The sequence below is a fragment of the Martes martes genome (assembly GCF_963455335.1).
Source record: "Martes martes genome assembly, chromosome: 10".
Taxonomy (NCBI): domain Eukaryota; kingdom Metazoa; phylum Chordata; class Mammalia; order Carnivora; family Mustelidae; genus Martes; species Martes martes.
Window position 1 is genome coordinate 3197869 of NC_137898.1, and position 19756 is coordinate 3217624.

The 19756-nt window shown below is 59.4% G+C and overlaps 1 protein-coding gene across 4 annotated transcripts in view; it reads right to left on the reverse strand.

The window, feature by feature from the left end:
• CTTN (cortactin) overlaps nucleotides 1-16494 on the reverse strand; it is a 32218-nt gene extending 15724 nt beyond the window's left edge. For 3 of the 4 annotated variants that reach the window (XM_080815372.1, XM_080815370.1, XM_080815373.1), the window contains exons 1-8: nucleotides 15871-15960; nucleotides 11990-12084; nucleotides 10082-10168; nucleotides 9899-9972; nucleotides 7845-7974; nucleotides 4251-4361; nucleotides 3227-3281; nucleotides 2371-2481 (exon numbers count right to left, since the gene is read on the reverse strand). In XM_080815372.1, coding sequence (XP_080671498.1) covers nucleotides 2371-2481; nucleotides 3227-3281; nucleotides 4251-4361; nucleotides 7845-7974; nucleotides 9899-9972; nucleotides 10082-10168 — 568 coding nt within the window. In that variant the 5' untranslated portion in view covers nucleotides 11990-12084; nucleotides 15871-15960. Of the gene's footprint in view, nucleotides 1-2370; nucleotides 2482-3226; nucleotides 3282-4250; nucleotides 4362-7844; nucleotides 7975-9898; nucleotides 9973-10081; nucleotides 10169-11989; nucleotides 12085-15870; nucleotides 15961-16459 lie in introns of those variants that run through there. The other variant, XM_080815371.1, reaches the window with a different exon arrangement.
• Between the last annotated feature and the right edge of the window lie 3262 nt (nucleotides 16495-19756).

Sequence of the window (19756 nt, forward strand, 5' to 3'; positions counted from 1 at the left end):
AGGCGCACTGTGAGGTCACTAACACGGGAGCCGGGAGACGCAGAAGAGCATTACTTGCGTAAGTAAGGACAGACACGTGAACGGTAACAAGTACAACAAATTGTAACAACTGTTGTATCTCTCCTTCATGAGCGTGTTAGAGGTCCAAGAGGATGCGAAGAAGGGGGAACCCTCTTGCGCTGCTGGTGGGAATGCGAGCTCGCGCAGTCACTCTAGAAAACAGTATGGAGGCTCCTCGAGAAGTTAAAAATAGAGCTGCCCTAGAACCCAGCAATCGCACTGCTGGGTACTTAGTGCAAAGATACAGATGTAGTGAGAAGAAGGGGCAACGTTCACAGCAGCGATGTCCACAATCGCCCAACTGTGGAAAGAGCCCAGAGGCCCATCGACTGATGAACGGATAAAGATGTGGTCCATATACACAATGGAATACTACACAGCCATCAAAAGGAATGCGATCTCGCCATCTGCAACGAGGTGCGTGGAACTAGAGGGTATCGTGCTCAGCGAAATCAGATCAGAGAAAGACAATTATGTGATCTCACTCACGTGCGGAATTTAAGAAACGAAACTGAGCAGCACCGGGAAGGGAGGGAAAAACAAAGTAAGACAAAATCAGAGAGAGACGAATCATAACAGACTCTTAACTCAGAGACAAACTGAGGGCTGCCGGAGGGGAGGTGGGTGGGGGCGCTGGGGAGGGCAGGAGACGGAATGAGCACTGGTGTGACAGGCGATCAATAAATCCCTGAGCTCGGCCTCCGAAACAGGCAAAACACCGTATGTCAATTGACTGAATTTAAGTTAAAAAAACAAAAAACAACCCAGGCAGACAGACGCATGCTATAAAAATCTCCGAGGCGTGAGAGGAGCCACCAAGCCACAGTGGCCGGCAGCTCTCACGGGGTCGCTCAGCCTCTTCAACCAGAGCAAGCAGAATGAGGACACACACAGCGTCTCCCAGAAGCATCCCTTCTACGCCACAGTGATGCCACTGACACGCGCATCTCGACACTTAAGCGGGGCTCTCCCGGGGCCCCTCTCAGCGCAGACCATGGAGATCGGCCCCTCGGGGCAAGGCCGGGGCTGCAGAGGCCTGTCTGCCCCGTGTGCTCTGGCCTCCGCTCCCCGACTGCCCGGAAGCAGTTTTCATCTTCTTCAAGGGCTCATGGCAGAGAAGGTCTGAAGAGCAGCGGGCGGACCCGAGGGCGGGCCCCGATGCGCAGGCCGCGCGCCGTGCTGGGCAGCGAAGCACAGGTCCGCGACGCGCGGACAGAGGAGGCTGAGCTGCACGTGACCCTGCTCGGCGATGCCCACGGCAAGGCAGAGGCCCAGCTGCCAGCCCCGGCCTCGCGGCCGCTTCCCTAGGGAATGCCCAGCCAGCGGCACTTCCAGTGAGAACTTCTGTCTCTTAGAGGAATCTGGGCTTTTAGGGGCGCCTGGGGGGCTCAGTCAGTTAACCGTCTGCCTCAGCTCAGGTCATGATCTCAGGGATGGAGATCTCCTGGGATGGAACCCCACGCTGGGCTCCCTGCTCGGTGCGGAGTCTGCTTCTCCCTCTCCCTCTGCCTCTCCCTCCGCTCGTGCGCTCTCTCACTCACTCTCTCAAATAAATCAATCTTAGAAAAAAAAGAAATCAGGATTTTTAAATTAGACGTGAACTCTGTTTTTACACGTTGGGAACTGTTTTTTAAAAATTTCAGTGTGTAAGGGTGACTGGCTGGTAGAGCGTGGGGTCCTGATCTTGGGGTTGTGAGTTCGAGCCCCACACTGGGTATAGAGATTACTTAAAAAAAAAAAAAACTTAAAAAAATTTAAACACGCAAGCCAGACAAAACCAAGAGAAGAAGCGAGCACCCGGGGCCTTTGCGGGAGGGGCTGCACCCGTAAATGTCGCACAAGGAGACCCCTCGCCGGGCAGGATCCCCAACAGAGGGAAAAACCAGCCGGCGGGCGAGGCCAATCTGCAGTTGCCTCCAGAACTTTGAAGTCAACACCCCTCTGACCCAGCAGTTCTATTTCTCGAAATTTACTGTTAAAGGACCACTTACGGATGAAACAAGGGGACAGGAACATTCACTGTGGTCAATTTTTGGCTTCAAAAATCGCAAATGAGCTCAATTCCACGTTCTAAGGAGGCACGGTTACGTGCCTGCAGCTTCTCCGCGCGACGGGGACGGAGCGGTCAGACGCAGACAAACCCCCTACGCTGACCCGAGCAGGACAAGAGCGTCCCCACGCATGCAGTGAACAAGGCCGTGCAAGGGTCACGCGAGCGGCCGGCACGGGGGAGGAAATTCCCCGGGGGGCGGACAGACTCTGCACACGCGGGACGGAGGGGGAGGGAGGCACGCCCCGCGCTGGCCCGACCTTTCTGCGACTCGTGCTTCTCCGTCTTGCCCTGGTAGTCGAAGCCCACGGCGCTCTTGTCCACGCGGTCGGCCTGCACGCCGTACTTGCCGCCGAAGCCGCTCGAGTAGTCTGCGGAGATACGGCAGCGGTTGGTCGAGGAGCCCAGTAACAGCCTCAACTGTCACTTTGGCCCTTCAACCGAGCAAGACAAAAACATGTCGGAGTCAGGACTCGGCAAGAGATCAAGCACACAGCTTAAAATGCCCCCCACCCAGGATCACCCACGAGTGACCCCGACGCCGTCCCCAGCGCTGCCCCAGCACCCGCGAACGGCGCACGAAAGCTGCGGTCCCGCCTGGGAAACGAGCCGCTGGAGCACGGCGAGCCACGTGGCTCACCCCTTCCCGAAGGGGCTGTAGAGGTCCGGGCCAGGCCAAACGGACAGCGCACCCGCTCCTGGGGCCACCCGGTGACAAGCAAGACACAGGTGTAAGCCCGAGCACGCGCGAAGACCGCATCAAGCACTTGGAGAAAGTGACGTGCTTCCACTTTCAGAAAGAAGCTTTAGGAGGCCGGCATGACTCGAAGGTCACAGCATCGTGTGAGGACCACGTGGGGAGTAAAGCATCAGTGATCTGAGGGCTCTGGTTCCCACTGCTGGGGGCAGTGAGCTCGTCACCAGCCACGCCCGAGACCAACTCTCCCAGGACAACGCCGCTCAGAGGGGAGGAGGCAACCTCTGTCGCAGCCTGGGAGACACCATGATGACACAGGACCTGGACACTTAGGGGGCACGGCCCTCCCCAGGAAACCTCCTCCAGTGACAGTGCCCCCTCGCCACTCCCCCTGCCCGGCCGTCCACAGCGCGGCTTACCTCTCTGCGAGGCGTGTTTCTCGGTCTTGCCCTGGTATTCGAAGCCGACAGCGGACTGCAGGTACCAAAGAAAGGGACACACATTTTTAAATGCCTCCAAATCAGTTCATCTGAACCCACAACACATACGACATTTTTAAAAACAGGAACCATGTTATTTTTTAACCTCTGATTACTTAACCCAGGTGCAGGTCTAACCAAGGCCCAAAGCTCTGGTGTCTGACGTGTGTCGGGCCACGAAAACGTGCACCGGGTCGCACGGGCAAGTTCCGCTCGTGGATTTCTGCCCGATGCCAGCCTGGGACAACTCCCACTGCCGCCCGTGACCTTGCTTTCCACATGAGCTCTTCCAAGAGCAACACGGATACCAGGCGTGAGAATGGGGGCGGGGGGGATCTGCACCCACAGCCCAGGGACAAGCAGGCACCATCACCCCATTTTACAGTTAACACAGATCCACGGTTCACAGAGTAAAGCCTGAATGCAGACTGAGGTGCGAGCCCACAGCCCAGGCTCTCCGACGCTACGACAGAAAGCAAAGGTGCTCGCAGGGCTCGGTCAGAGAATCGGGGGAGAGGCCGAGGCCCTGGATGACACCTGGACGCCAGGCCTTAGTTCTGGAAATAGGCGTGGGGGTTTGGGGTGGGGAGCTCTCCTGTGTCACAGGGACGTCTGTGCAGGGTGGGTGGCTAGACAGGGTCCCAAGGACACATTCTCAGGCAAATGTGAGGCTGTTCCTGGTCCCTGTGATGATGCGATAGCAACACAGAGGACTGCCCCCACAAAGAGAAAAAATGATCCTTAACACGTTCCTGTTCTCACGTCCTCAGCCCAGCAAGCCAATCATCTCCGAGCCCCAGGGTGGGGGCGCCTGGGGGTTCTTCCAGGAATCCTGCCCTCAGGACGCCCACCCGGCAGTGCCGAGTCAGAGGCACCTCGTGCTACAGTGACAGTCCCAGCAGACACCACGGTCTGGAGAGAGTGGCCCGATCGCCGTGTGCTGGCTCCCATGCTCCCCACTCACCTGGTCAACTCTGTCCACCTGGACACCAAACTTGCCTCCAAAGCCGCGGACGGAGTCCACCTGGGAGCAGTGCTTGGAGAGCTTCGACTGGTACTCATGGCCGACGGCCGACTGCAACAGGGTGCAGAGGGGCAGTGAGCTGCCGGCTGCAGCGGCCCCCCCAAAGCCCAGGCTCGGCTCCTCCCCAAAACACACACAGCGCGAACACCGCCGAAGGGGGTGCCCAGAGCTGCCCGAGACCCTGCCAGGTGGGACCTCTGGACACAGTGGGGACAAGGCAAGGACGCTGCTGTCAATTCCGCCCCAAACCCGGCCTGCGACACCCGGCCTGCCCACGGAGAATGCTGGCAACAGTTACTTGCTCCGCTAAAGCATGACATGGGACCAGGAACCAAAAATACCCTGCTAAGGGACAGAGCTGCAGACAGCATGCTTCCGTTAGGACACATGTCCAGCCACTAGTATCAAGAAAGCGCCCCATCCAGGCAAGGAGCGGCTGCCACCACGTCCCCGTGTGGCCCTCAGGGAAGGAGGCGGACTCAGCCACCCTCTGCCCGCCATGCTGTCTGCTACAGACCCTGTCAGTTGTGGCCTCTAGGCCACACTGGGCATCCAGCTCTCTGTAAATAAAGCTTCTGGAACACGGCCACAACTGCTCACTTACATCCTGAGGCCACTTCTGAGACTCAGCCACCAAGTTCTGGAAACAGCCCGAGACCCCACGGTCCGCAAAGCTGAACACGTTTACTACCAAACCCTGAGCACTGCCAGCCCCGCCCCCAGAACGGACAGGATCATGGACAGCGGGGCCCCGGGACAAAGCACACGGACAGCACATCTGAGCCCTCCTTCTAGCTCCGACCATCACACCACCCGGGAGGCACCCCACAATGACCCGCCGCTCGTCTGTGGGGCTTCACAGGACGCCCTGGTTCAGGCTGAACTAAAGCAGGGTCAGCCCCACCGCGGACCCTCCATGGGCAACTCAGGAGTCTGTTCTCGCCATATCCCAGGGGAAGGAGCAACGTCCCCCCGGAAGCCCCGGGGCTGTGCCACCACCACCCACCCCGAGTCTGCTCGACGTCGGTACCGACAGACAAGCTCCGGGACACGCCGCAGCCTCCAGGGTCCCGGGCCAGAAAGCGCTGACACAGCAGCCCGGAGGGGCAGCCTTCCGAAGGGGTCCCCCAGCACGAATCGCACCAGGAAGCAGTGAAAGAGGTTTTAACACCTTCCTAAAAACGCAGCCACAGTGACAGCTTGTCAATTTTTCTCAACCTTTTTATCAACACAGATTTACTCCGTTGACAAAGTCATGTTCGTGACTAGAGGTCAGCACTGGGCAGGGCGCCGCCTGGACACACATTCCAGGTCCTGGGGTGTGGCTGTGGCCAGCTCGACCCGAAGCGAAGGGCAGGGGGCCTGAGAGCCGAGCAGACAGGGGCTGGCGGCTGCCCCACCGGCCCAGGCCACGCACCTCGGGCCAATCCGTGCCTGCCCGAGGTGGATCGTACTCCCAAATGTCTCTACTGCATCGTCCTCAACCGTTAACAGAGACTTTAGGGCTTTTTCCAACTTCTGGAGAGAACAAGCTACCAAGTAAGAGTAACTGGGCTGGGGAATCTTCTTTCTGCCAACAGGTCCAACCGTGTCCCCAGGGCTGCAAGCGAGCCTCGCCGAAGTGCGCAGTGAGGCACGGACAGAGGAACCCGAGCCCCATCAGCATCCCCACCCGGCTCCTCTTTACGGGGCCCCACGCACTGCACCGGCCCCAGAGGCACAAGGGGGCTTCCCTGAGCCGTCTGGGGATGGTTAGCACGTCGGCCAGGGACGTACAACCCGGGCACCTTCACGGGGGCCAGCCAGCCCCCGGGGCACAGAGGACGGCAGGGAGAAGGCACAGGGGAAGGGCGCTGCGGGCTGGCCGGAGTGGGGAGGGGGACACTCCTTAGGGAAGCTTCTCGACTAGAAGGCCTGAGGCCAAGGTGCTGAGTGGGCAGGAGGGACAGTCCCTCAGCAGCAGAGAAGCCAAAAGTGAACCCCACGTCATTCCCGCCATCCAGCTCTCCCTTGACACCCTGTTTTCCCCGGGGTGTCATTTTTCCAACCCAGACCCGGGGCCCAAACTAATAATTAATTTCTCTCCAACTGCCCACAACCCCACGCGCACAGGCTTCGTTCGGGGTGGGAAAGGCTTCTGCCTACTTGATTCTTTCACTGGCCTAAGCACATGGTGATTGTGTGCGTTTGCACTGCAAAAAGCTACCAGGCTTTTCTTTAGAATCTGAACATTAGAGGCGCCTGGGGGGCTCCGTCGTTATGCATTTGCCTTCAGCTCAGGTCATGAACCCAGGGTCCTGGGATGGAGCCCATCGGGCTCCCTGCTTCTCCCTCTCCCACTCCTCCTGCTTGTGTTCCCTCTCTCGCAGTCTCTCTGTCAAATAAATAAATAAAATCTTTAAAAAAAAAAACCCACGGATCGTTCAGCTGCCCACTTTCCCTGTCCAGACAGCTCCAGGAGTGACAGTCACACCAGGAAACGTCCATGTCTTTCCTGTGGCTCACACTTGGCCCAATTCCAGATTAGGCAAAGTTCGGACCCGGTTTGGGGTGCCCATAGGCCCCCCCCACCCACTCTGTGGTAACACGGTGCAGCGTGGTACACTGTGACCCAGCGGGGGCGTCCCATGTCCGCTCAGACACTGAATCTGATCCATGCGCGCGGGGGGGAAGACAGGGGGGAGGGCAGGTCTGGAATTACAGACCAGAACCAGAACACGCCCCTGCCGACGGCCTCCCTCCTGCCGATGGCCTCTACACAGAACGCGGGCAGACACCGGCAGGTCAGAGCAATCTCACGTTGCTGAGCGGGAAACTCGCGTCTACAGGGACGTCTGGAGAACGTGAAGAACCGTCTCAGGGGAGACGCCTGCGACCCACCAGCCCCTGCTCTGTCCTCTCCTGCACCACCGGCCGCCCAGAGCTCCTTGCTCCCTCTTGGGACACAGAAGACGCAAACTGCTGACAAAGGCTGATCCGTCCGGTCAACAAGGCTGACACCGCGTCCCCGGTGCCTGAACTCGACCGGTGACGGTTCAGGGGAGGCTCGGCCACCGTTCTCAGAGGGAGCGATCTCGCCTGGCCTCGTGGGCAGGGGCTCCGTGTTTCACGGAGCGCCAGACTCCCGTGTGCGGGTCATTCACGCACGACGGCAGTCAGCACACCTACGGGGCTCAACGTTCGCCTGCGGTGTGAAACCGGGGCGCCCCCAGATTTGGTCCTGGTCGGCAGGCCGGTGCGGGTTAGGCGGCAAGCTGGAGGGCATGCGGCCGTCACGCCAACGCCGGCGGTCGAGGCTTCCGGGCTCTGTCCGGGTCCCAGGGCAGGCCGCCCTACGCGTCCCCACACCCCGGCAACCGTGAGACCCTCCGGCAGCTTGTGAAGAGCGGGCGCCAGGTCAGCCAACAGAGGACGACTTCTGGCAAATCCCAGCTCCGAGAAACCGACTGCAAACGTTTAACCCCAGGAGGTCGGAGCCCCTTCGCCGCCGACCACGTGCGGGCCGAGAACAGACGCACAGCGGCCGCGCCTCACCTTGTCCATCCTGTCCTGCTCCACGCCGAACTTCCCTCCATAGCCGTGAGAGGCCTTCGGTCCCGTTTCAAGCTCCTTCTCCTTGAGGGTCTGGTGTTCTTGAAAAACATTCTCTCTCAGCTTGTGTATGCTTAAAGGGAAGAGAGGAAATGAACGCAAACCGCCGGAACAGAAACGCACCCTCGACTTCGAGGAGGACACACGAGGACGAGAGACGTCACCTTCGCAAACCTGTGATCTCGTGCTCTGGGCCCCCAAGTCCCCGACTTCATCATACTTTCCTGACGCCTCTGCCGGCCGGCCCACCTGCTCCAGCAGCTCAAGCTTAAGGGGGAAAAGAAACTAACGTGCGCACCGACAAGGCATCCCAACCCCCCCGCGTAGCTACCCTGAGACGTGGACCTTCTCTCTCACACGGAGAAAAGGTTCTGCTTCATCAGGTAACAGCACCAGGAGCAGTTCTGTGAGCGCCACCCAAGGCAGAAGGGGAAACAGAGTCAGCAGTCCCTTACCCCAGACACACTGAGGACACTGGTTCAAGACAGTGAGGCAAAACATTTCGACAGTGTCTCTTTACTGGAAATACTCCAGCTTTGGAAATATTCAAAAGTGAAATGAAAGACTTTCAGATTTATCGTCCAAAGCCACTTTTTACCGGAAAATACCGGGGATCGTCAAACAGATCACAAGCTGTGGTCACAGCCTGGCAGGTCAGGGAGTATCTACAGCTGTCCCCATCAGACCACAAAGTGGCACAAGCCCGCCCCCGCGCCCCCCCCCCCGCTCCCCTCAGGAGCAGGAGGAAGAACACTGCTCCTCACCCCCGGAAGGACCCCAGGGCCCCCGGAACCGTCCCGGAGGCTGCTCCACCAGAGAACGCCGGCCACGGCCAACACGTCTCAAAGCCACGGGAACAGGGAGAACGAGGAACAGGTGACCTAACCCACTGGGGAGGCAGCCTGACGCACGACGGTGCTGGCTCCCCTCCCGGCAGGCCCGGGGCCCTCCCTCGACGTCCTCCTGGGGCTTCTGTGGAGGGTGCAGGCCCGGCAAGTCAGGGAGGAACGGACACTCGTGTTGCAAATGCCCACACCACGGGCTGCCCCCTCTTCTATGGATGATCTACCGACTCTCTTGGCCAAGAACGGCGTCATCTCCCTGAGAGACAGCGGGGCCAAGCGGGACCAATGGTGCAAATGGTCACAGGGGTCACCCGGTCAGGGACAGCCCTTCAGGAACAGGGAGCGAAAGGGACATTATGAAGCCAGTACGGCCTACGCAAAAGTCGGAGCACATCTTGAAAGTCGGTTTTAGCTACACTTCCTGACAAGGAAACACCACCCAGAGAGGGGACAGGTCAAGACAGGGCCGAGTCGGGATGAAGGCCACGTTCTCCTACAACGGCGATCACTCATTTCCCCTATTTTGGGCTTTTGGCGAGAACACAGCTTAGAATCCAGGACCCAAAGGCCCGTGATAAAACAGTAAAACTGTTAACAGTCATGGCAGGGGTGGGGGGGGGGAGGTTTCAGGTCTAAGTTTTCAAGGACACTGTGTGTGTCAGAGGCAGGCCACTGGTAGACGGGATGCAGGGGACTGTGTCCCGCGAGGAGAGTGGACACCAGAATTATAAATGAAGGACTCGGGGCGCCTGGGTGGCTCAGTGGGTTAAGGCCTCTCCCTTCGGTTCAGGTCATGACCCCAGGGTCCTGGGATCGAGCCCCGCATCGGGCTCTCTGCTCGGCAGGGAGCCTGCTTCCTCCTCTCTCTCTGCCTGCTTCTCTGCCTACGTGTGATCTCTGTCTGTCAAATAAATAAAATCTTTAAAAAAAAAAAATGAAGGACTCGTCTGCAATAGGAACTCAAAGTCTCTGCGTCTGTGAGCTCACACACACGCACACACACCTGCACACACACACACGCATAAGTGTATCACCGTGTCCTACCCTTGTCTCCCGCAGTGAACAGAGGGAGGGACCACGTGAGGGACAGAGGCCAGGGCCCACCTGCTGTCCGCTTTTCAGGGGACCGTTTTCACACCAACAGGCTCTTACTTGATGTGCTCCTGGTGCCCAGACCCCTTCACGGTTTTGGCCCCCCATCTCTGCTCTTTCTCGCTCACGTCGTTCTGAAAAGAAGAAGAAGACACGATCAGCGGACGCCCCACGACCCCGGGGACCCGTGGAGGAAAGCCGCTTTCGGGAGCAGTATAGCCACGGCGGGATGGAGGCTCGTACCACAAAGTCGGGGTCGGTCTCCCAGTCATCAGCGCCCCCGTCGTCCTGGGTGATGGACACGGCGTGGCCTGCCGAAGCCTTCCACATCTGGAAGAGCAGTGCGCGGGGTCACGGGGGCTGAGCGGGCGGCCCCCGGCACCCCAACTGCAACCCGGCTCGGGGGTCGCCTGCCCCGCACGGACCCCAACACGAGAAAGGAAAGAAACAGAACACTGCATTTCTAGCCCTGTTCTCAAAGGGCATCCGAAACACGCGTCAGAATAGGCCGCCTTCGGTTCAAGTGAGAACATCTTCTGGAAAACAAAAACGTCACGCGTGCGCTTACTTCGTGAAGAACCCGTCCCTCCCGCAAAAAAAAAAAAAAGGAAACAGGCTACCCGTTTTGCTTTCTAGTGCTTAGTGGACACGCAAGTGGCTTCCTTAACTCGGACTCTGGCAAGTGAATAAATGTTCCACGAGATCTACGAGGGTCCCTCACCATCCACCTGGGAACGCAGCCAGGACGCGAACTGCCAACCTTTCCTGCCCCGGGCAGCCCCGAGGACGGGAGGTGGCCCTTCCGCCCCAGCGACGGTTTCACCGGGCCCAGAGGACGACGGCTTCATGGTGGGGCAGCAGAGGCTTTTCCTAACCACAAAGGTAAACTCTAACCTTTCAACCTTTAATGGTGTCAAGAGAAAACGAGGTCTGAGAAGAGCAGATCCGTCTTCCCCAGAAGCATTCATAAAATTCCCTCGAGCCAGGAAGCACCTGAGAGATTATTTTAACTCGATCAACCAAAAGCTTCTGTGGCTTGAACTCAGACAGGACAGAAGCCCCTCAGGAGACCGACAATCTCCCGTCCGGATCCGCCCCTGCCCCCAGCTCTGCTGGGCCTCAGGTCCAAACTCAAGGTGGTAGTGAGGGGCGCGTGACAGCACTCTCAAGTTCCCAGATGCGACTCCGGTCACTGTCACCTGAGCCGGGAAGTTCGCTCCTGGGTAAGGCAGGACCAACACAGTCCCTTCGAGGCCACTGCGAACCCTGCTCTCCTCTGTCCCGCTGTCCCGGGCATGGCAAGAATTTCCCGGATGTAATCCGCTTTGGACCCAAGTTTAGCCAAAAAACAGAGTAAACCCTCAGCCCTGGGAGGAGCAACCAGATGTGCCCCGTCCCCGTGCGCCCACTTACAAACACAAGGACAGTCCGCCTGAAAATTAATTTGCCCACAGCCTGCCTCTCCCGGCCAAACGCGCCCCGTATGTCACCACAATAGAAAGGGGCCGCAACTGTGGGACGTCAGCTGCCCAGGGTTCCAGCCACTGAGGACACGGTCACGCAGAAGGACAGGGTCTCCGGGGAGGGTCAGTGAGGCTACCTTTCCCCCGCAGGCAAAGGTGAAAGGGGTCTTTGCTGCTGCTGTCACGGACTCATCCAGAGAACGCGGCAGAGCCAACCTTCACCGGTCCTTCTGGAAGCCAGCCTCCTGGGGGCGGGGTGAGCACGGGCGCCTGCTTCCTGACACCCTGCCTGGCGGCTCCTCCCACCTTCCACCGCCCAGATCCAAGAGGCCAGACGGCTCCTCCCAGGACAGAGGCTTCCAGACACTTCTGGAACCCCCTTCTCCTCCAACCACAGGCAACGCTGGAAACCGGGCTAACTCACTCTACTGATTTCTAAGGCATCTCTACACCCAACGTGGGGTCCAAACTCACGACCCCAAGACCCGAACGTCAAGAGTCGCATGCGATTCTCACGGAACCGGCCAGGCGCCCCTTGACTTTACTTTTTAAGCCACATTTCCTCCAGAAAATGATGGTCCCCACCTCTGCAGACCCAAAGGGAGAACACCCACTCCCCCTCCTTGCCCGGGGATCCACCCCGGCACTCCGAGGGGAGACAAGGTCAGAACGCTCACGGGGTACAAACCTTTCTCTCCGGCTGGCAACGAAAGGCTGCTCAGGGGTCCCTGTGGAAAGCCAGTGCTCCCGCGAGGAATTTCCAGCATTTGGGAGCGATTCTGTCTGCGAAAAGATGCAGGGCAGAAAGCTCAGAAGCAGCCCGGCTGGGCAGAGCCTCGTGCACAGGTCCTTTCGGGAAACTCTGACCTCCTCCCCCGCGGCGCGAGGCTTCCTGAAAGGCGGACGGCAAGACTCGCAGCTGACGAACGTGAAAGCGCGACTTTCAGACACATCGAGAAAACACAGAAAACAGCAAGCTTCACAAGACTCACAGCCGCGTGGAGCTGCTTCCCCGGGCGAACGGGGATGACTGCGGCGATCGCTCGCAGACTCTCCTGTTGGCTACGATCCTGACACGTCTCCGTTTTCTGCTCCTTCTAACTTAGGACTTTGCTCAAAATCCTAAAATCCTATTACTGTGAGTTTAAGAAAATAATAACATAAGGAAAACTCTGAAGGGATCGTGCTGTGGCCGGAGACAAAAGCCGCACGGTGACAGTCCCCGGTATGAGAAGGGGGCGGCGCTTCCGATGCGCGGGTGTGGTTACCGGTAGCACAGGGATCAAGACTCCAGCGCCCCGGGGCCACCGACGCACCACCTTCTCCACCACCTTCTCCCGAGACAACTCCCACCGGCACTGTACTGCCAGACACCCCAGAGCCGAGGAATCTGGCCCCCCTGCGCCTAGGAACAAGCCATTCAGAAGCACCAGCTGCCTGCGTCAGCACCCAGCCTTGTCCCACGTCACGAACTGGACGGATGATGCTTTGCCAGCCTTCCCTACACTCCCTATTGTGTTCCTGATGCTACTATTCACTCCTCCTCTCTTCTCAGTCCCCTCTGGAGACCCTAACTTCTGTAGACTGCTTAGTACGTGCTAGGGGCTGAGGTTATTACCGTAATCAGCGAGCACCTGTAACAATCCACCCAAGGGCGGCCAGGGACAGACCCAAGTCCACACTTACCACCCCCTTAAATTTTTCCATTAAAAAAAAAAAATCACAACAATAACTGAGAATGTAAAAGCCTGGGTCTTTTTTTGGACCCAAAGATAATCCCTCTGGCCCCCTACCTCACACCATATACAAAAATTAACCCCAGAACAGGTCAGAGATCACAAATCAAACCTTCCATTATTAAACTGTCACAAGAAAACAGAAGTGTAGATTTTCATCACCTTCAATTTGGCGACAGCTCTTAGATATGACACCAGAAGCACAAGCGAGAAGAGGAAAGAACAGAGAAACTGGACAAAACTGAAATGCTGTGCTTCAAGAGACACCGGCAAGAGACACAGGACCATTCCCAGAACGGGAGAAAACAATGTTTCCAGATTATATACCCGACATAAAGAATTCGGACAACTCAACAGCAAACAGGACAATGAACCGTGTTGTAAAACCAGGTGGAAAGATCTGAACAGACGTTTCTCCAGAGAGGAGTAAAAGGCTGCTGAGCTCACGACAAGATAGGAGGGAGCATCAGCCACGAAGGAAATGCAAATCAAACCCCCAAATGAGCGGCTGAAACGAAACACCAGACGGGGTGCGGGCCCCAGAGCCGCCCCAGAGTGCTGGTGGAAGGGAAAACGAGTAACAGAGCCGCAGGTCGGCGAAAGGTGACACACAGTCACCACTGGCCCAGCGGTCCCCACCCCCAGAGGCAGGCCCAAGAGAAAGGAAAATTTATGGCCGCACAAAACCTCACGCGGGAACGGTCCGGCAGGATTCTTTAGGGCCAGAAAGCACAAACAAGGCCAGCGCCCACGTGATGCAGCAGGTACAGTGACCCACTCGCAGTGGAATGTTATCTGGCAACACGGAGGGACCTGACCACCCGCTACAGCACGAGCGACTCTTGAGAACATGCTAAGGGAAAGAAGCCAGACAAAAACCCCATGTATCAGCCAATCTCGTTCACGTGAAATGTCCAGAACTGGCAAGTCTAGGGAGACAACAGCAAATTTGTGGTTACCTATACTGGAAGGAGGGAACAGGGATCCTTTGAGGGAATAAAATTACTCTCAAGTCGATTGCGCTGATGGCTGCACAAGTCTGAATGTATTACAAAACGACTGAATTGTTCCCTTCAACCGGGTGAGTTATATGGTGTATGAATTGCATCTCAATAAAACTGTTACCAAAAAACACCCCTCACCATCAACGGACCTTCCTTGCAAACGTCACACATCACACGTACTCATTAAGACCGCACAAGGGTGACATCACCGTGCGCCGCCATAGAAACCGAGGAGAACATTCTCCGGGACAAAATTCTAGATGACGGGACAGAGTTGGCTTCCCATTAAGGTCACTATGGCCAGCGCGGCAGAGCAGCAGACTGAACCAGAAGGCCCTAGCTGCGCACAGCCAGCCACTCCTCACACTGCGCTCCCCACAGAAAAGCCCCCTGGCGCCTGGGCTTGCTTCCCCACCAGCCTGCACCCCCACAAACCTGAAAGACTAGGCCGGGGCTGGAGCCCACATCCTGCGGCCGCTGGGGATCCCCAGCATCCCGCACCACCAGCCAGTCCGGATGCTCCCCAGCCAGTCCAGGTGCCCCCGAGGACTCAGGCCCTCCACCACGCCCTTTCTGAGCACCTCCCTGGGCTGCCCGGCACCCAAGGAAGTCTGAATCACCCATTGGAACCACTGAGACGGGCTTTAAAGATAAACCCCTCAAAATGATCCACCAAAAGTCAGCCGCAGCCACTGGGAGACAAAGGATCAGAAACAACCCTGCAGCCCCCTCCCTCTTTATTCTCATTCCGGAGCACTGGCAAGTGGCCTTCCGTGTCTTCCTGCTCCGGGGGAGATCTGGGATTGGTTTTCTGAGAGACAGGGCTGCCTCCAAGCACTGGGGCAGTGACTCACCCCACGGTCAGAGAGAGGCAGGGACAACAGGGGCCTGTCCAAGGCACAGCCCTTCCCAGCCCTGGGCCCGCGGGGCCAGAGCAGACGCCAGAACGCAGGGGGTTAACCCCTGACAAAGCACAGCGGGGCCAAGTCCACGCAGCCCAAATGGGGCGCTGGCAGGGCGGTCTCTGGGAGGGGACGCCCACTCAGGATGCCTCCGGAGCTGCGGTCAGCGGAAAATGGGATTCCTCCCCCAGAGGCTCCACTCCCCCACAGATCCCAGTCTCAGGAGGCCCTGTCCCCTCTTCTCCCGACCCTCCAGCGGGGCGATCGAGCTCCCATAATATTTAAGAGACGGCACCACAACCACCAGCCCAAAAGAACCTTTCTGGGGACTTCCAACACACCCAGAGGAGGGGCTGCTCCAAATTTAGAGCCTCTCGACTAGCCGCCGCGGCGCGTGTCGGCGCATTCCCACTGACCTGATTGCAGAACTTCCCGGTAGGTGCGGGCCGCCAGAAGACCCCGGCTCCCGGCCCCTCCCCGCCCGACCCCGGCCCGGCTCGGGCTCCAGGCCTCCCTCCCCGGCCCGACCCCGCCCCCCGGACCCCGGCCCCGCCCCGCCTGACCCGGGCCCTTCCCGGCCCCCGGCCGACCCGACCCCGGGCAGACCCCGGTCTCCGTCCCTCGGCTCTCGCCCCCTCCCCCCTGGGCCCAAGCACGCCGCACTCAGACCGACGACCCCCCGGGCCCCCCTCCTCCCCGCAGCCCCCGCCGCTCCCGCTCAGGGCCCGCAGCCCTCCTCTCGCGGCCCAGCGACCGGCCCGCGCCCCCCCGCCCCCGCCCCCGCCCGAAACCGCGAGCGGAAGAGCGGCGAGACCGCAGCGACCGCCGCTTCCTTCCCGTTCCGAGGCTGGCGGCGCCCAGGGCGGCGGGCAGAGGAGCCGGGCCCCCCGCCCTGCAGCCCGGCCGGAGGAAGCCGCGCTCGCTCACCGCGGCCTGGCGTCCGTCGGCCCCGGCCCGGCCCTGGCTCCGCCGCGCCCGCTGCTCCCGGGCGCCCGGCTCCACTTCCGGTTCCGCGGCGGGGGCGGGGCCGCATCCGGGTCCCGGCGAGGCCCCGCCCCGCCCCCTCCGGAGCGGCGGGGGGGAGGGGGCGGCGGGCTGCGGGCGCCCTGGGAGCGGGGCGGGGAGTCTCGTCGGGCCCGAGCCGCCTCCCGCGCCCACGTGGCACCGGCCGCGCCCTCCGCCCGCGGCGCGCGAGCTCGGCCCGGGAATGCAGTCGAGTCCCCGCGGCCTGAGTGCGGGGCGCCCGCTCGGCCTGCGCGGGGCGGAAGCTCCAGGGCCTGCTCTGGGATCCCTAGCACTGCCCCGGTGAGAAGGGGAGATGCGCCAGGCCAGGTGGACTCCCAGGAGGCGGCTGCAGTGGTCAGTCAGCGAGGGGACGCATCCTCGCCCACCCGGCCACCCGGCCACCCACCGTCCTTTCTTCCGCCCGCCCAGCCACGCATCATCCATCCTCTCCACCCACCCACCCATCTGCCCGCCTTCGCCCAGGACCCGCATCTTCCATCCACCCACCCACCGGAGCATCATCCGTCGTCTCCGTCCCTCCTCCGCTCTCCATTCACCCACCCGTCCACCATCTATCCACCCGGAGAACGCCACATATGTAGCGAGAACAGAGAGTCCGCAGGATAAACACGGACCTTGTCCTCAGGGCCCTTCCAGCCTAGAAGGGAAGTCAGGCATTATCACACGGACACATAATTAGGAAACAAGATAAATGCTATGAGAAAGTCAAAAGTGTTGTGAAATTTACTGGGGGGGCGCCTGCCTTCAGCTCGGATCATGATCTAGGGTCCTGGGATGGAGCCCCGCATGGGGGGGGGGGTGGCCCCCGAGGTCCCTGCTTGGCGGGGAGTCTGCTTCTCCCTCTTCCACTCCCCCTGCTTGTGTTCCCTCTCTCTGTCTCTCTCTGTGCCAAATAAATAAATAAATAAAATATTTTAAAAAGAAAAGAAACTGTACTGGGGAGAATTTGGGACCTTAACTCACCCAGGAGATCAGAGAAGGATTCTTTTGGACAATTAACAATTGCACCAAGATGTGAAGGTCAGTAGAAGTAAGGAGGTCAGGAGGGAAGCATTTTCCAGGCAGAGAAAACAACGTGTGCAAAGGCCCTGAGGCAGAGGAACCAAAAAAAGTTGGGTAGAAAAAGTACAGGGATGAAGCACGGCAGTGGGGTCAGATGGGGCCAGGTCATGTAGAGCTCGGCAAGGCACAGCAAGGACCTTGGTCTTTATTCTAAAATAAATGGGAAGTCCTTAGAGGAAGTTACGCAGAGAAGAGACATCATAAATTTTCGATTATAATGAGATCCCTCTAGCTTCTCCGTGGGGAATCAATGGGAAGACAGACAGGAGCCTAGGACAACCAGTTCAGGCAAACTTGTGGTAGCAGGTAGGATGGAGAGAGTGAGAGTAGATACAAGAGACATTGAGAAAGTTAAATTGTCAGGTTTGGATGGATTAGGGGTGGCAAAGGAGATGTCAGGTGTCAAAGGATAATTTTAAAACATAAAGTGACTTTCCTACACATATACCTGTAAAACGAACACATGTCAAAGATGTTACGTAACTTAATAATGAGTGAAGCAATAAGGTGTTCCAGCTTTTCAAGGAGAAGCCAAGGGACCGCTGAAATGAATATACAAAACCAATCTATCCACAGGGCAAGAGTCAACTGTATTTCACTACATTCGGCTAATTTGTATCTACGGACAAGAATTACTTGCATTGCTGTCTGATTTCTTCAGAAGTATGATAGAGTGTGGGCAAAAACTCTAGCCCATGGAATCAAATGATTACCAGAGGCCCCTGAGTTCTGCTGGAAAATATCCGATAATCACTTCTGTCATTCTAAAGTCTGAAATCCTTCCTTACAAAAGGATGGCCCTTAGCCTCTGCGCAGATGCTCAGACAAGGAAAATGGAGGGAGGTGGGGTGGGGGAAGAGAGAAGCACCCAGATGGAGGGGTCAGAGTCAGAATACAGATTCGGTCTTGGTACATCCGAGGCACCATCAAGTTGAGGCTCAAGAGGGGCAGGTGACTCTTCAGCCGGGGTTTTAAAAGTGAGCAGGAGAAGGATGTAAAAAATGGTGGGAAAGGGGTCCCAGGATCAGGGAGAGATCCAAGCAGAGGTGCAGAGGTGGGAGAGAACCAGACATGCACGGGGAACAGCGGAGGGCAGAGAGAAAGAACTCAAGGGTTTCCCCTTCCATCATGACTGCAGCCCCGACGGCGCTGGGTGAGGGGCCCACAAAGGGAGTGGACTCCCTTCTGCGGCGTCTTCCCCGGAGGACTGCACTCACTGAGGACAAGAACGGGTCCTTTCACGCAAAGACTGCGGAGGTCGAGGCCCCGACGACAACCCTAGCTCCCCCACCGACTAGCCGCCCCGCAGTGGACAGCCGCTGTGTGTTTCTACGCCTCGGTCTCCCCAGCCCTGCAGCCAGCACCCGCGTCCCGAACTTGTCATATGAGGACCGAGTGTCGTTTTATGAGCCCCAGGCCGGGCACGCGGGTGCCTCGTGCGTGGGCCTCCAGGTGATAGCCACAGGCGGAGGGAGTCGGCGAGGCCCGGGAACAGAGTCTTCAGCAGAGATGGAGGGCGCCTGGCAGGCTCGGATGGGTAAGCACCTGCCTTCGGCTCAGGTCATGATCTCCGGGTCCTGGGATGAGCCCCCCCCCCCCCACCGTGGGGCTCCCTGCTCAGCGGGGAGCCTGCTTCTCCCTCTGCCCCGCCCCCACCCCGTGCTCATGCTCGCGCGCTCTCTCTCTCTCAAATGAATAAGTAAAATCTTTTTAAAAAGGCAGAGACGGGGGCACCTGGGTGGCTCAGAGGGTTAAGCCTCTGCCTTCAGCTCAGGTCAGGGTCCCAGGGTCCTGGGATCGAGCCCCGCATCGGGCTCTCTGCTCAGCAGGGGGCCTGCTTCCCCCCCCACCCCTCTCTGCCTGCCTCTCTGCCTACTTGTGATCTCTGTCGGTCAAATAAATAAATAAAAATTTTAAAAAAAAACTGTTAAAAAAAAAGGCAGAGACGGAGATCCCAGAGGCTGGCCGACACCCCGCCTCCCGAAGCCACACAGCGGGGGGGCGCCTGCGGGCCTGGGGCGACTGTCGCGCGCACCCCCGTTCGCTAGGAAAGGCGCAGGTGCTCAGCTCCGCGCCCGCGGTTCCAGCCCCGGTCCGCGCGCGCGCCTCGCGGGAGCCCCACCAGGGTGCCGCCCACGACCTCGGCCTCAGCCAATCAGCACGCCGCACACCGCAGCCCTCCGGCGCTGATTGGCTCGCGCCTGGGCACGGACTTCAACCTGGCCCAATGGGGCTTCACCAGGGAATCCGGGCACGCCCCCCGGAAGGGCCGCCCCTGCGGACGTGAGGTCTCGGCACGGGCCTCGGGGCGCCCGGGCCTCGGGCTCCGGTTCTCGGCGGCTGCGGTCCGGCGGCGGCCGGGGCGCCCTTCTCCCGGCCGCCCGTGGCGGTCCCCACCAGAGTGCGGGCGGGGGCCGGGGGCGCTCCGTGGAAGGCGCGGGGCGCTCCGAGCCGGCGCGCACCTGCTGGGGCTGCTGCGCCCTCGCGGCGGGCGGGGACCGGGCTCCAGAGACTCGCCGTCCGTCTGGGCCACCGGGGAAGGCGAGCTGGGACCCCGCCCGCGCCCCTGCGGGCTGCGCTTGCAGAGCGGCCCTTCCTGCGCCTTCCAGCTCGTGGCTGCGTCGCGCCGCTGGCCTCCGACCCCTGCCCCGGACCGCGGTCCCCGAGCCCCCGCGGCCCCCGCACGAGGAGAGGGGGGACTGCGTTTCGGGCCCACCGGAGTAAC